The 15,719-nt window shown below is 53.6% G+C and overlaps 1 protein-coding gene across 1 annotated transcript in view; it reads left to right on the top strand.

Annotated features, from left to right (window-relative positions):
- LOC144952449 (phospholipid-transporting ATPase IF-like) overlaps window positions 1-15,719 on the top strand; it is an 88,852-nt gene that overhangs the window by 29,850 nt on the left and 43,283 nt on the right. The window contains 5 exon segments of the mRNA XM_078882859.1: window positions 698-857; window positions 3,454-3,645; window positions 8,066-8,224; window positions 11,050-11,234; window positions 15,384-15,452. Of these exon segments, the coding sequence (XP_078738985.1) occupies window positions 698-857; window positions 3,454-3,645; window positions 8,066-8,224; window positions 11,050-11,234; window positions 15,384-15,452 (765 nt within the window).

The raw sequence follows: 15,719 nt of genomic DNA, 5'->3' as shown, positions 1-15,719 counted from the left end.
TACGTGTGTACGTGTGTGTACGTGTGTGTACGTGTACGTGCGTGTGTGTGTACGTGTGTGTGTGTACAGGTCTATGAACTCGTTCCTGCTAGTCTACCTGTGCCTGCTGCTGTGTGAGGCCCTGCTGGGAGTAGTGCTCAAGTGTACGTGTGTGTGTACGTGTGTGTGTGTACGTGTGTGTGTGTACGTGTGTGTGTGTACGTGTGTGTGTGTACGTGTGTGTGTACAGGTCTATGAACTCGTTCTTGCTAGTCTACCTGTGCCTACTGCTGTGTGAGGCCCTGCTGGGCGTGGTGCTCAAGTCGGTGTGTTTGTGTGTACGTGTGTGTGTGTGTGTGTACGTGTGTGTGTGTGTGTACGTGTGTGTGTACGTGTGTGTACGTGTACGTGCGTGTGTGTGTACGTGCGTGTGTGTGTACGTGTGTTTGTGTACGTGTGTGTGTGTGTGTACGTGTGTACGTGTGTGTATGTGTGTACGTGTGTGTATGTGTGTGTACGTGTGTGCAGGTCTATGAACTCGTTCCCGCTGGTCTACCTGTGCCTGCTGCTGTGTGAGGCCCTGCTGGGAGTAGTGCTCAAGTGTACGTGTGTGTGTGTACGTGTGTGTGTATGTGTGTACGTGTGTGTACGTGTGTATGTGTGTGTGTGTATGTGTGTACGTGTGTACGTGTGTGTATGTGTGTGTACGTGTGTGCAGGTCTATGAACTCGTTCCTGCTGGTCTACCTGTGCCTACTGCTGTGTGAGGCCCTGCTGGGAGTGGTGCTCAAGTCGGTGTGGCAACTGGACGCCCGGCGGGGCGGAGCTGGCGCCTGGTACAACGAGGCACCGCCGCTGGGACCCGCCCAGCGCAGCGCGGTGAGGGTAGCGTCACACTCGGCGCGTCACACTCGGCGCGTCACACTCAGCTCGTCACAATCAGCTCGTCACACTCAGCGCGTCACAGTCAGCTCGTCACACTCAGCGTGTCACACTCAGCGTCACACTCGGCTCGTCACAATCAGCGTCACACTCAGCGCGTCACAATCAGCATGTCACAATCAGCTCGTCACAATCAGCTCGTCACAATCAGCTCGTCACACTCAGCGCGTCACACTCAGCTCGTCACACTCAGCTCGTCACACTCAGCTCGTCACACTCAGCTCGTCACACTCAGCTCGTCACACTCAGCTCGTCACACTCAGCTCGTCACACTCAGCGTCACACTCAGCGTCACACTCAGCTCGTCACAATCAGCGCGTCACACTCAGCTCTTCACAATCAGCTCGTCACACTCAGCTCGTCACACTCAGCTCGTCACACTCAGATCGTCACACTCAGCTCGTCACACTCAGCTCGTCACACTCAGCTCGTCACACTCAGCTCGTCACACTCAGCGTCACACTCAGCTCGTCACACTCAGCTCGTCACACTCAGCACGTCACACTCAGCTCGTCACACTCAGCTCGTCACACTCAGCTCGTCACACTCAGCTCGTCACAATCAGCTCGTCACAATCAGCTCGTCACAATCAGCTCGTCACACTCAGCTCGTCACACTCAGCGTCACACTCAGCTCGTCACAATCAGCTCGTCACAATCAGCTCGTCACAATCAGCTCGTCACAATCAGCTCGTCACACTCAGCGTCACACTCAGCGTCACACTCAGCTCGTCACACTCAGCTCGTCACACTCAGCTCGTCACACTCAGCTCGTCACACTCAGCTCGTCACACTCAGCTCGTCACAATCAGCACGTCACACTCAGCTCGTCACACTCAGCTCGTCACACTCAGCTCGTCACACTCAGCTCGTCACACTCAGCTCGTCACACTCAGCTCGTCACAATCAGCTCGTCACACTCAGCGTCACACTCAGCTCGTCACAATCAGCTCGTCACAATCAGCTCGTCACAATCAGCTCGTCACAATCAGCTCGTCACACTCAGCGTCACACTCAGCGTCACACTCAGCTCGTCACACTCAGCTCGTCACACTCAGCTCGTCACACTCAGCTCGTCACACTCAGCTCGTCACACTCAGCTCGTCACAATCAGCACGTCACACTCAGCTCGTCACACTCAGCTCGTCACACTCAGCTCGTCACACTCAGCTCGTCACACTCAGCTCGTCACACTCAGCTCGTCACAATCAGCTCGTCACACTCAGCGTCACACTCAGCTCGTCACAATCAGCTCGTCACAATCAGCTCGTCACAATCAGCTCGTCACAATCAGCTCGTCACACTCAGCGTCACACTCAGCGTCACACTCAGCTCGTCACAATCAGCTCGTCACACTCAGCTCGTCACAATCAGCTCGTCACACTCAGCTCGTCACACTCAGCTCGTCACACTCAGCTCGTCACACTCAGCTCGTCACAATCAGCGCGTCACAATCAGCTCGTCACAATCAGCTCGTCACACTCAGCTCGTCACACTCAGCTCGTCACACTCAGCTCGTCACACTCAGCTCGTCACACTCAGCTCGTCACAATCAGCACGTCACACTCAGCTCGTCACAATCAGCTCGTCACACTCAGCACGTCACACTCAGCTCGTCACAATCAGCACGTCACACTCACCACGTCACACTCACCACGTCACACTCACCACGTCACACTCACCACGTCACACTCACCACGTCACACTCACCACGTCACACTCACCACGTCACACTCACCACGTCACACTCACCAGCGTCACACTCACCATCGTCACACTCACCACCTCACACTCACCATCGTCACACTCATCACGTCACACTCACCACGTCACACTCACCAACGTCACACTCACCACGTCACACTCACCATCGTCACACTCACAACGTCACACTCACCATCGTCACACTCATCACGTCACACTCACCATCGTCACACTCATCACGTCACACTCACCATCGTCACACTCACCACGTCACACTCACCACGTCACACTCACCACGTCACACTCACCACGTCACACTCACCACGTCACACTCACCATCGTCAGACTCACCACGTCACACTCACCACGTCACACTCACCACGTCACACTCACCATCGTCACACTCACCATCGTCACACTCACCACGTCACACTCACCACGTCACACTCATCGTCACACTCACCTTCGTCACACTCACCTTCGTCACACTCACGACGTCACACTCACCACGTCACACTCACCACGTCACACTCACCTCCACAGACTCTGCAGTTCCTGGTGGACTTTCTGGACTTCCTGATCCTGTTCAACTTCGTGATCCCCGTGTCTCTCATCGTCACACTCAGCAGCGTCACACTCACCACGTCACACTCACCACGTCACACTCACCACGTCACACTCACCACGTCACACTCACCATCATCACACTCACCATCGTCACACTCACCACGTCACACTCACCACGTCACACTCACCACGTCACACTCACCACCGTCACACTCAGCACGTTACACTCACCACGTCACACCGTGTCCCCGTGTGTCCCACAGACTCTGCAGTTCCTGGTGGACTTTCTGGACTTCCTGATCCTGTTCAACTTCGTGATCCCCGTGTCGCTCTACGTCACCGTGGAGATGCAGAAGTTCCTGGGCTCGCGCTTCGTGGGCTGGGACCCGCGTCTCGCCCACGGCGACCAGGAGGCCCTCGTCAACACGTCGGACGTCAACGAGGAACTGGGACAGGCACGCTCGCCCGCACGCTCGCCCACACGCTCGCCCACACGCTCGCTCGCTCACTTGGTCATACGCTCGCTCGCTCACCCGCACGCTCACTTGGTCATACGCTCGCTCGCTCACCCGCACACTTGGTTTTACGCTCGCCCGCTCGCTCGCTCGCTCACCCGCTCGCTCACCCGCTCACTTGGTCATACGCCCGCTCGCTCGTCTGCCCCCTTGCTCACCCACTCACTCACTTGGTCACTTGGTCATATGCTCGATCACCCGCACGCTCCTCTGTTCACCTCTTCGACCGCTCGCTCGCCCACCCGCTTGCTCGCTCGCTCACTTGCTCGCTTGGTCATATGCTCGTTCACCCGCTCGCTCATCTGCTCACTTGTTCGACCACTCACTCGAACGCTCGTCCACCCGCTCGCTCACTCACTCACTTGCTCACTTGGTCATTTGCTCGCTCGCCCGCTCGCTCATCTGCTCACTTGTTCGACCACTCACTCGAACGCTCGCCCACCCGCTCGCTCACTCACTCACTTGCTAACTTGGTCATTTGCTCGCTCGCCCGCTCGCTCATCTGCTCACTTGTTCGACCACTCACTCGAACGCTCGCCCACCCGCTCGCTCACTCACTCACTTGCTCACTTGGTCATTTGCTTGCTCGCCCGCTCGCTCATCTGCTCACTTGTTCGACCACTCACTCGAACGCTCGCCCACCCGCTCGCTCACTCACTCACTTGTTCACTTGGTCATTTGCTCGCTCGCCCGCTCGCTCATCTGCTCACTTGTTCGACCACTCACTCGAACGCTCGCCCACCCGCTCGCTCACTCACTCACTCACTTGCTCACTTGGTCATATGCTCGATCGCCCGCTCGCCCATCTGCTCACTTGTTCGACCACTCACTCGAACGCTCGCCCACCCGCTCGCTCACTCACTCACTTGCTCACTTGGTCATATGCTCGATCACCCGCTCGCTCATCTGCTCACTTGTTCGACCACTCACTCGAACGCTCGCCCACCCGCTCGCTCACTCACTCACTTGCTCACTTGGTCATATGCTCGATCACCCGCTCGCTCATCTGCTCACTTGTTCGACCACTCACTCGAACGCTCGCCCACCCGCTCGCTCACTCACTCACTTGCTCACTTGGTCATATGCTCGATCGCCCGCTCGCCCATCTGCTCACTTGTTCGACCACTCACTCGAACGCTCGCCCACCCGCTCGCTCACTCACTCACTTGCTCACTTGGTCATATGCTCGATCACCCGCTCGCTCATCTGCTCACTTGTTCGACCACTCACTCGAACGCTCGCCCACCCGCTCGCTCACTCACTCACTTGCTCACTTGGTCATTTGCTCGCTCGCCCGCTCGCTCATCTGCTCACTTGTTCGACCACTCACTCGAACGCTCGCCCACCCGCTCGCTCACTCACTCACTTGCTCACTTGGTCATTTGCTCGCTCGCCCGCTCGCTCATCTGCTCACTTGTTCGACCACTCACTCGAACGCTCGCCCACCCGCTCGCTCACTCACTCACTTGCTCACTGGGTCATTTGCTCGCTCGCCCGCTCGCTCATCTGCTCACTTGTTCGACCACTCACTCGAACGCTCGCCCACCCGCTCGCTCACTCACTCACTCACTCACTCACTTGGTCATTTGCTCGCTCGCCCGCTCGCTCATCTGCTCACTTGTTCGACCACTCACTCGAACGCTCGCCCACCCGCTCGCTCACTCACTCACTTGCTCACTTGGTCATTTGCTCGCTCGCCCGCTCGCTCATCTGCTCACTTGTTCGACCACTCACTCGAACGCTCGCCCACCCGCTCGCTCACTCACTCACTCACTCACTTGGTCATTTGCTCGCTCGCCCGCTCGCTCATCTGCTCACTTGTTCGACCACTCACTCGAACGCTCGCCCACCCGCTCGCTCACTCACTCACTCACTCACTTGGTCATTTGCTCGCTCGCCCGCTCGCTCATCTGCTCACTTGTTCGACCACTCACTCGAACGCTCGCCCACCCGCTCGCTCACTCACTCACTCACTCACTTGGTCATTTGCTCGCTCGCCCGCTCGCTCATCTGCTCACTTGTTCGACCACTCACTCGAACGCTCGCCCACCCGCTCGCTCACTCACTCACTTGCTCACTTGGTCATTTGCTCGCTCGCCCGCTCGCTCATCTGCTCACTTGTTCGACCACTCACTCGAACGCTCGCCCACCCGCTCGCTCACTCACTCACTTGCTCACTTGGTCATTTGCTCGCTCGCCCGCTCGCTCATCTGCTCACTTGTTCGACCACTCACTCGAACGCTCGCCCACCCGCTCGCTCACTCACTCACTTGGTCACTTGGTCATTTGCTCGCTCGCCCGCTCGCTCATCTGCTCACTTGTTCGACCACTCACTCGAACGCTCGCCCACCCGCTCGCTCACTCACTCACTTGCTCACTTGGTCATTTGCTCGCTCGCCCGCTCTCGTAGCGGCCAGAAGGCACTCCCATACACCTGGTGGTGGTGCTACTACTCGTGATGGTGGTGATGGTGGTGATGGTCATGGTGGTGATGGTGGTGGTGCTACTACTCGTGATGGTGGTGATGGTGGTGATGGTCATGGTGGTGATGGTGGTGGTGCTACTACTCGTGATCGTGGTGATGGTGGTGATGGTCATGGTGGTGATGGTGGTGGTGCTACTACTCGTGATGGTGGTGATGGTGGTGATGGTCATGGTGGTGATGGTGGTGATGGTCATGGTGGTGATGGTGGTGGTGCTACTACTCGTGTTGGTGGTGATGGTGGTGATGGTCATGGTGGTGATGGTGGTGGTGCTACTACTGGTGTTGGTGGTGGTGATGGTGTTGGTGGTGGTGGTGGTGGTGATGATGATGATGGTGGTGATGATAGTGGTGCTGGTGGTGGTGATGGTCATGGTGGTGATGGTGTTGGTGGTGGTGGTGATGATGGTGATGATGGTGATGATGGTGGTGATGGTGGTGGTGGTGGTGGTGATGATGGTGATGGCACAGGTGGAGTACGTGCTCACAGACAAGACGGGCACCCTCATGGAGAACATGATGAACCTGATGAGGCTGATGGTGATGGTGGTGATGGTGGTGATGGTGATGGTGGTAGTGGTGATGATGGTGATGATGGTGATGATGTTGGTGGTGATGGCACAGGTGGAGTACGTGCTCACAGACAAGACGGGCACGCTCACGGAGAACGTGATGAACCTGATGAGGCTGATGGTGGTGATGGTGATGATGGTGGTGATGGTGGTGATGATGGTGATGATGGTGGTGATGGCACAGGTGGAGTACGTGCTCACAGACAAGACGGGCACCCTCATGGAGAACATGATGAACCTGATGAGGCTGATGGTGGTGGTGGTGATGGTGGTGATGGTGATGGTGGTAGTGGTGATGATGGTGATGATGGTGATGATGTTGGTGATGGTGATGGCACAGGTGGAGTACGTGCTCACAGACAAGACGGGCACACTCACGGAGAACGTGATGAACCTGATGAGGCTGATGGTGGTGGTGGTGATGGTGGTGATGGTGATGGTGGTAGTGGTGATGATGGTGATGATGGTGATGATGTTGGTGATGGTGATGATGGTGATGATGTTGGTGATGGTGATGGCACAGGTGGAGTACGTGCTCACAGACAAGACGGGCACACTCACGGAGAACGTGATGAACCTCATGAGGCTGATGGTGGTGGTGGTGGTGATGGTGGTGATGGTGATGGTGGTAGTGGTGGTGATGGTGATGATGGTGATGATGTTGGTGATGGTGATGGCACAGGTGGAGTACGTGCTCACAGACAAGACGGGCACACTCACGGAGAACGTGATGAACCTGATGAGGCTGATGGTGGTGGTGGTGATGGTGGTGATGGTGATGGTGGTAGTGGTGATGATGGTGATGATGGTGATGATGTTGGTGATGGTGATGGCACAGGTGGAGTACGTGCTCACAGACAAGACGGGCACACTCACGGAGAACGTGATGAACCTGATGAGGCTGATGGTGGTGGTGGTGATGGTGGTGATGGTGATGGTGGTAGTGGTGGTGATGGTGATGATGGTGATGATGTTGGTGATGGTGATGGCACAGGTGGAGTACGTGCTCACAGACAAGACGGGCACACTCACGGAGAACGTGATGAACCTGATGAGGCTGATGGTGGTGGTGGTGATGGTGGTGATGGTGATGGTGGTAGTGGTGGTGATGGTGATGATGGTGATGATGTTGGTGATGGTGATGGCACAGGTGGAGTACGTGCTCACAGACAAGACGGGCACACTCACGGAGAACGTGATGAACCTGATGAGGCTGATGGTGGTGGTGGTGATGGTGGTGATGGTGATGGTGGTAGTGGTGGTGATGGTGATGATGGTGATGATGTTGGTGATGGTGATGGCACAGGTGGAGTACGTGCTCACAGACAAGACGGGCACCCTCACGGAGAACGTGATGAACCTCATGAGGCTGAGCCTCGCAGGAGCCAAGTATGAGGTGCAGCAAGGGGCGATGGTGCCCGAGGGCGGAGAGGAGGAGAGGGGAGGTCCAGGGATCGACACCATGGTAACACACACACACACGTACACACACACACACACGTACACACACACACACACGTACACACACACACGCACGCACGTACACACACGCACGTACACACACACACGCGTACACACCTATACACACACACGCACGTACACACGCACACACACGTACACACGCACACACACACACACACACACGTACACACACACACACACGTACACACCTATACACACACACACGCACACGTACACACACACACGCACACACACACACGTACACGCACACGTACACGCACACGTACACGCACACGTACACACACACATACACACATATACACACACACGCACGTACACACACACGCACACACACACACGTACACACACGCATGTACACACACGCACGTACACACACGTACACACACGCACACACACGCACACACACAACTATACACACACACGTACACACGCACGTACACACACAACTATACACACACACACACACACACGTACACACCTATACACACACACACGCACACACACGCGTACACACACGCATACATACACACGCACACACACCTATACACACGTATACACACACACGTACACACGCACGCACACACGCACACACGCACACACACGCACACACACGTGCACACACACGTGTACACATACACACACGCACGTACACACACACACACGCACGCACACACGCACACACACACACGTACACACACGCACGCACACACACACACGTACACACACATGTACACACACACACGTACACACACGTACACACAGACACGTACACACAGACACACACACACGTACACACACACACACACACGTACACACACACACACGCACGTACACACACGCACGTACACACACACACGCGTACACACCTATACACACACACGCACGTACACACGCACACACACGTACACACGCACACACACACACACACACACGTACACACACACACACACACGTACACACCTATACACACACACACGCACACGTACACACACACACGCACACACACACACGTACACGCACACGTACACACACACACGCACACACACACACGTACACGCACACGTACACGCACACGTACACGCACACGTACACACACACATACACACATATACACACACACGCACGTACACACACACGCACACACACACGCACACACACACGTACACACACGCATGTACACACACGCACGTACACACACGTACACACACGCACACACACGCACACACACGTACACACCTATACACACACACACGCACACACACGCGTACACACACGCATACATACACACGCACACACACCTATACACACGTATACACACACACGTACACACGCACGCACACACGCACACACGCACACACACGCACACACACGTGCACACACACACGTGTACACATACACACACGCACGTACACATACACACACGCACGCACACACGCACACACACACACGTACACACACGCACGCACACACACACACGTACACACACATGTACACACACACACGTACACACACGTACACACGCACGTACACACGTACACACACGTACACACACGTACACACACGTACACACACGCACACACACGCACGTACACACACGCACGTACACACACGTACACACGTACACACACGTACACACACGTACACACACGTACACACGCACGCACGCACACACGTACACACGTACACACACGTACACACACGTACACACACGTACACACACGCACACACACGCACGTACACACACGCACGTACACACACGTACACACGTACACACACGTACACACACGTACACACACGTACACACGCACGCACGCACACACGCACGTACACACGCACGCACACACGCACGCACACGCACACGCACACACACGCACACACACACGTACACACACACGTGCACACACGTACACACACACACGTACACACACACGTACACCCCTATACACACACGCACACACGCAACTATACACGCACGCACGAACACACACACGTACACACGCACACGTACACACACCCACGCACACACACACGCACATACACACACACACATACACATACACACGTGCACACACACACACACGTACACACGCACGTACACACGCACGCACACGTACACACACGTACACACACACGCACGTATACACACGCATGTACACGCAAACTCCAAATATACAGCAGGCGTCATCAGGGTCGGTATCAAACCCACGATCTCCTGTAGACCAGGCGAGGTAGTCAACATCTCCTAGCCACCGTGATGATGATGATGAGAGAGAGACGCAGACTCCACTTATACAGCAGCAGCAGGCGTCGTCAGGGTCGGGATCGAACCCACGACCTCCCGCGCACCAGGCGAGGTAGTCAACATCTCCTAGCGACCGTGATGATGATGAGAGAGAGAGAGACGCAGACTCCACTTATACAGCAGCAGCAGCAGCAGGCGTCGTCAGGGTCGAGATCGAACCCACGACCTCCTGTAGACCAGGCGAGGTAGTCAACATCTCCTAGCGACCGTGATGATGATGAGAGAGAGAGAGACGCAGACTCCACTTATACAGCAGCAGCAGCAGCAGGCGTCGTCAGGGTCGAGATCGAACCCACGACCTCCCGCGCACCAGGCGAGGTAGTCAACATCTTCTAGTCACCGTGATGATGATGAGAGACGCAGACTCCACATATACAGCAGCAGCAGGCGTCGTCAGGGTCGGGATCGAACCCACGATTTCCTGTAGACTAGGCGAGGTAGTCAACATCTCCTAGCGACCGGGGCTGCCCGCTGGATTAGAACCGTGGGCGTCTTTGTGTGCGCAGGACTGGCAGTGCCCCTCCTTCCTGCTCACCGCCCTGGCTCTCTGCCACACGGTGCGCATGAGCCCAGAGTCGCCCTCCTCGTCGTCCCGTCGGAGCAGACCCGGGGGTGGCACGGACCCGGACGAGGAGTCCGACTACCTGGCGGCTTCGCCCGACGAGAAAGCGCTGGTGGAGGGAGCTCGGAGGTGGGTCGGTGGTGGTTGCCTTGGACAGACAGGGGGCGTAACGTTAGCGTAAGACTTAAAGAACACCAGGGAAATATTAAACTGTCGCAAACGCAACTGTCGGCAGTGGCAGAACATGCTTGCCAACAGGGACACTCAATTGATGTTGACAACGTTGAAGTGTTGTGTAAAAACTAGCTGCTACTGGCAAAGACTAATTAGAGAATCGATTGAAATTGAGAGAAACAGAACTGACTTTAATCGCTCAGACAGCTACGGGCTTAGTGCGGCCTGGAAGCGTGTTATTAAATAAGACGCGTTACAATTCCCTGTAGGGGCAACAAACACTAGCCGATTACTGACGTAGCATAATCACAATAATAAAACACATGCCAAATGATTGCTAATCTACAACTCGCATCGTAACAACAGCCTGATTGCTAATCCGGTAGATAATTACAATAACCCCCCACCCCCTCAAATCGTTGCACCTGTTGAGTTAATGATGACGTCACCCTGCTGCTGCTGCTCTATATAAGCAGCAGGGTGACGTCATCATTAATTAATGATGACGTCACCCTGCTGCTGCTGCTGCTCTATATAAGCAGCAGGGTGACGTCATCATCAATTAATGATGACGTCACCCTGCTGCTGCTGCTGCTCTATATAAGCAGCAGGGTGACGTCATCATTAATTAATGATGACGTCACCCTGCTGCTGCTGCTGCTCTATATAAGCAGCACCAGGGTGACGTCATCATCAATTAATGATGACGTCACCCTGCTGCTGCTGCTGCTCTATATAAGCAGCAGGGTGACGTCATCATTAATTAATGATGACGTCACCCTGCTGCTGCTCTATATATAAGCAGCAGGGTGACGTCATCATCAATTAATGATGACGTCACCCTGCTGCTGCTGCTGCTCTATATAAGCAGCAGGGTGACGTCATCATTAATTAACGATGACGTCACCCTGCTGCTGCTGCTCTATATAAGCAGCACCAGGGTGACGTCATCATCAATTAATGATGACGTCACCCTGCTGCTGCTGCTCTATATAAGCAGCACCAGGGTGACGTCATCATCAATTAATGATGACGTCACCCTGCTGCTGCTGCTGCTCTATATAAGCAGCACCAGGGTGACGTCATCATCAATTAATGATGACGTCACCCTGCTGCTGCTGCTGCTCTATATAAGCAGCACCAGGGTGACGTCATCATTAATTAATGATGACGTCACCCTTCTGCTGCTGCTGCTCTATATAAGCAGCACCAGGGTGACGTCATCATCAATTAATGATGACGTCACCCTGCTGCTGCTGCTGCTCTATATAAGCAGCACCAGGGTGACGTCATCATTAATTAATTAATTAATGATGACGTCACCCTGCTGCTGCTGCTGCTCTATATAAGCAGCAGGGTGACGTCATCATCAATTAATGATGACGTCACCCTGCTGCTGCTGCTCTATATAAGCAGCAGCAGGGTGACGTCATCATTAATTAATGATGACGTCACCCTGCTGCTGCTGCTGCTCTATATAAGCAGCAGGGTGACGTCATCATCAATTAATGATGACGTCACCCTGCTGCTGCTGCTGCTCTATATAAGAACGGGAGACACAGCAGAGCCCCTCACCATTCTGGCGAATTGCCCGATGATGCTGGATGCAATTACCAGCGAAACGTCGTGCAACTCAGAAATTGTAAATGTTGTGGTTTCACGCTTCAACACACCGGACTGGGGCTAAAGCAGTGACACTTTTTTGTCTTTTGTCAACGTGACACTTTTGTTGCTGATTGGCCGTGTCGGGTGGTGGAGGGTTACGACCCATTTATAAATAACGCGGCGATCTAACACCCAGAAACGTTGATTATGAATCGATTACATCGGTCAACACACACTTTTTCTGGCATAAGGTATTCCAATTTTGGGGGGGGGGCGCTGATTCCAAATCTGGCATCGGTTTTTGTCCATCACGTCAGGTTTTTGAGATGTCAAATATTGCAATTTTCAATGAAAACTGCGGAAGAAAAATATTGAATGAATGTGGATATCTACGTAAAATCATATTATAAACACACTATCCTAAAAACACAGCACCGTATTTTAACACTAAAGCAGTCACTGACTCGCCACAACTTGCAATCATAAGTGACAGAGTTAATTTCGGGTAAAATCAATGAAAATGGGGGATGCCGATAGCATAAAAATGAGATGTGATAGAGCAAATCTGAGATCAGATTTGGAATCGGCACCCTGAAATTAGTCTAGAACAGCTGCAAAAGTCCAGGCCAGAAAAACATGTTTTGTTTTTTGACCAGTGTAATCGTTGTGTGTGTTCGGATGTGGCCCATTTTTGTTGAGGCTGTGTGTGTGTGTGGTAGCTGTGTGTGTACAACACAGAATCTGTGTGTGTGTGTGTGTGCAGGAGCTGTGTGTGTACAACACAGAATCTGTGTGTGTGTGTACACAGGAACTGTGTGTGTACAACACAGAATCTGTGTGTGTGTGTGTACAACACAGAATCTGTGTGTGTGTACAACACAGAATCTGTGTGTGTGTACAACACAGCATCTCTGTGTGTGTGTGTAGTAGCTGTGTGTGTACAACACAGGATCTGTGTGTGTGTGTGTACAGGAGCTGTGTGTGTGTACAACACAGAATCTGTGTGTGTGTGTGTACAACAGAATCTGTCTGTGTGTGAACAACACATAATCTCTGTGTGTGTACAACACAGCGGCTGTGTGTGTGTACAGGAGCTGTGTGTGTGTGTGTATACAGGAGCTGTGTGTGTACAACACAGAATCTGTGTGTGTGTATACAGGAGCTGTGTGTGTGTGTATACATGAGCTGTGTGTGTACAACACAGGAGCTGTGTGTTTGTGTGTGTACAGGAGCTGTGTGTGTGTGTGTGTATACAGGAGCTGTGTGTGTGTGTACAGGAGCTGTGTGTGTGTACAGGAGCTGTGTGTGTGTGTATACAGGAGATGTGTGTGTGTGTGTGTACAACACAGAATCTGTGCGTGTGTGTGTGTACAACACAGCGGCTGTGTGTGTGTGTACAACACAGCGGCTGTGTGTGTAGTAGCTGTGTGTGTACAACACAGAATCTGTGTGTGTGTACAGGAGCTGTGTGTGTGTATACAGGAGCTGTGTGTGTGTGTACAACACAGAATCTGCGTGTGTGTGTGTGTGTACAACACAGAATCTGTGTGTGTGTGTACACAGAAACTGTGTGTGTACAACACAGAATCTGTGTGTGTGTGTACACAGGAACTGTGTGTCTACAACACAGAATCTGCGTGTGTGTGTGTGTACAACACAGAATCTGTGTGTGTGTACAACACAGAATCTGTGTGTGTGTACAACACAGAATCTGTGTGTGTGTGTGTGTACAACACAGAATCTGTGTGTGTGTACAGGAGCTGTGTGTGTGTATACAGGAGCTGTGTGTGTGTGTACAACACAGAATCTGCGTGTGTGTGTGTGTGTACAACACAGAATCTGTGTGTGTGTGTACACAGGAACTGTGTGTGTACAACACAGAATCTGTGTGTGTGTACAACACAGAATCTGTGTGTGTGTACAACACAGAATCTGTGTGTGTGTGTACAACACAGAATCTGTGTGTGTGTACAACACAGAATCTGTGTGTGTGTGTACAACACAGAATCTGTGTGTGTGTACAACACAGAATCTGTGTGTGTGTGTGTGTACAACACAGAATCTGTGTGTGTGTACAACACATAATCTGTGTGTGTGTGTGTGTACAACACAGAATCTGTGTGTGTGTACAACACAGAATCTGTGTGTGTGTGTGTACAGCACAGAATCTGTGTGTGTGTGTGTACAGCACAGAATCTGTGTGTGTGTGTGTACAACACAGAATCTGTGTGTGTGTGTGTGTACAACACAGAATCTGTGTGTGTGTACAACACATAATCTGTGTGTGTGTACAACACAGAATCTGTGTGTGTGTACAACACAGAATCTGTGTGTGTGTGTGTACAGCACAGAATCTGTGTGTGTGTGTGTACAGCACAGAATCTGTGTGTGTGTGTGTACAACACAGAATCTGTGTGTGTGTACAACACAGAATCTGTGTGTGTGTGTGTACAGCACAGAATCTGTGTGTGTGACCTGTCTGACATCCGCGGGGTGCAGGCTGGGGGTCACCTTCCTGGGCAACGTTGACCACTGGAGCACCCTGAACATCCGCGGAGCGATCCACAGGTGACCTGGTGTTACCCAGCCTGCCCCCGGAGCCATCGTGCCTCAACTCCTCCTCGGAATCCAAACGATTGCGGTGGTGGTGGCGGTGGCGGTGGTGGTGGCGGTGGTGGTGGCGGTGGCGGTGGTGGTGGCGGTGGTGGTGGCGGTGGTGGTGGCGGTGGTGGTGGTTGCGGTGGTGGTGGCGGTGGCGGGGGTGGTGGTAGGGTTGGTGGTAGTGGAGGTGGTGGTGGCGGCGGTGGTGGTGACGGTGACGGTGGGGTTGGTGGC

Source organism: Lampetra fluviatilis, chromosome 67, assembly GCF_964198595.1.
Source record: "Lampetra fluviatilis chromosome 67, kcLamFluv1.1, whole genome shotgun sequence".
In the NCBI taxonomy this organism is placed as follows: domain Eukaryota; kingdom Metazoa; phylum Chordata; class Hyperoartia; order Petromyzontiformes; family Petromyzontidae; genus Lampetra; species Lampetra fluviatilis.
Note: the sequence above shows the minus strand (reverse complement) of the source record. Positions and strands in the feature narration are given on the sequence as shown.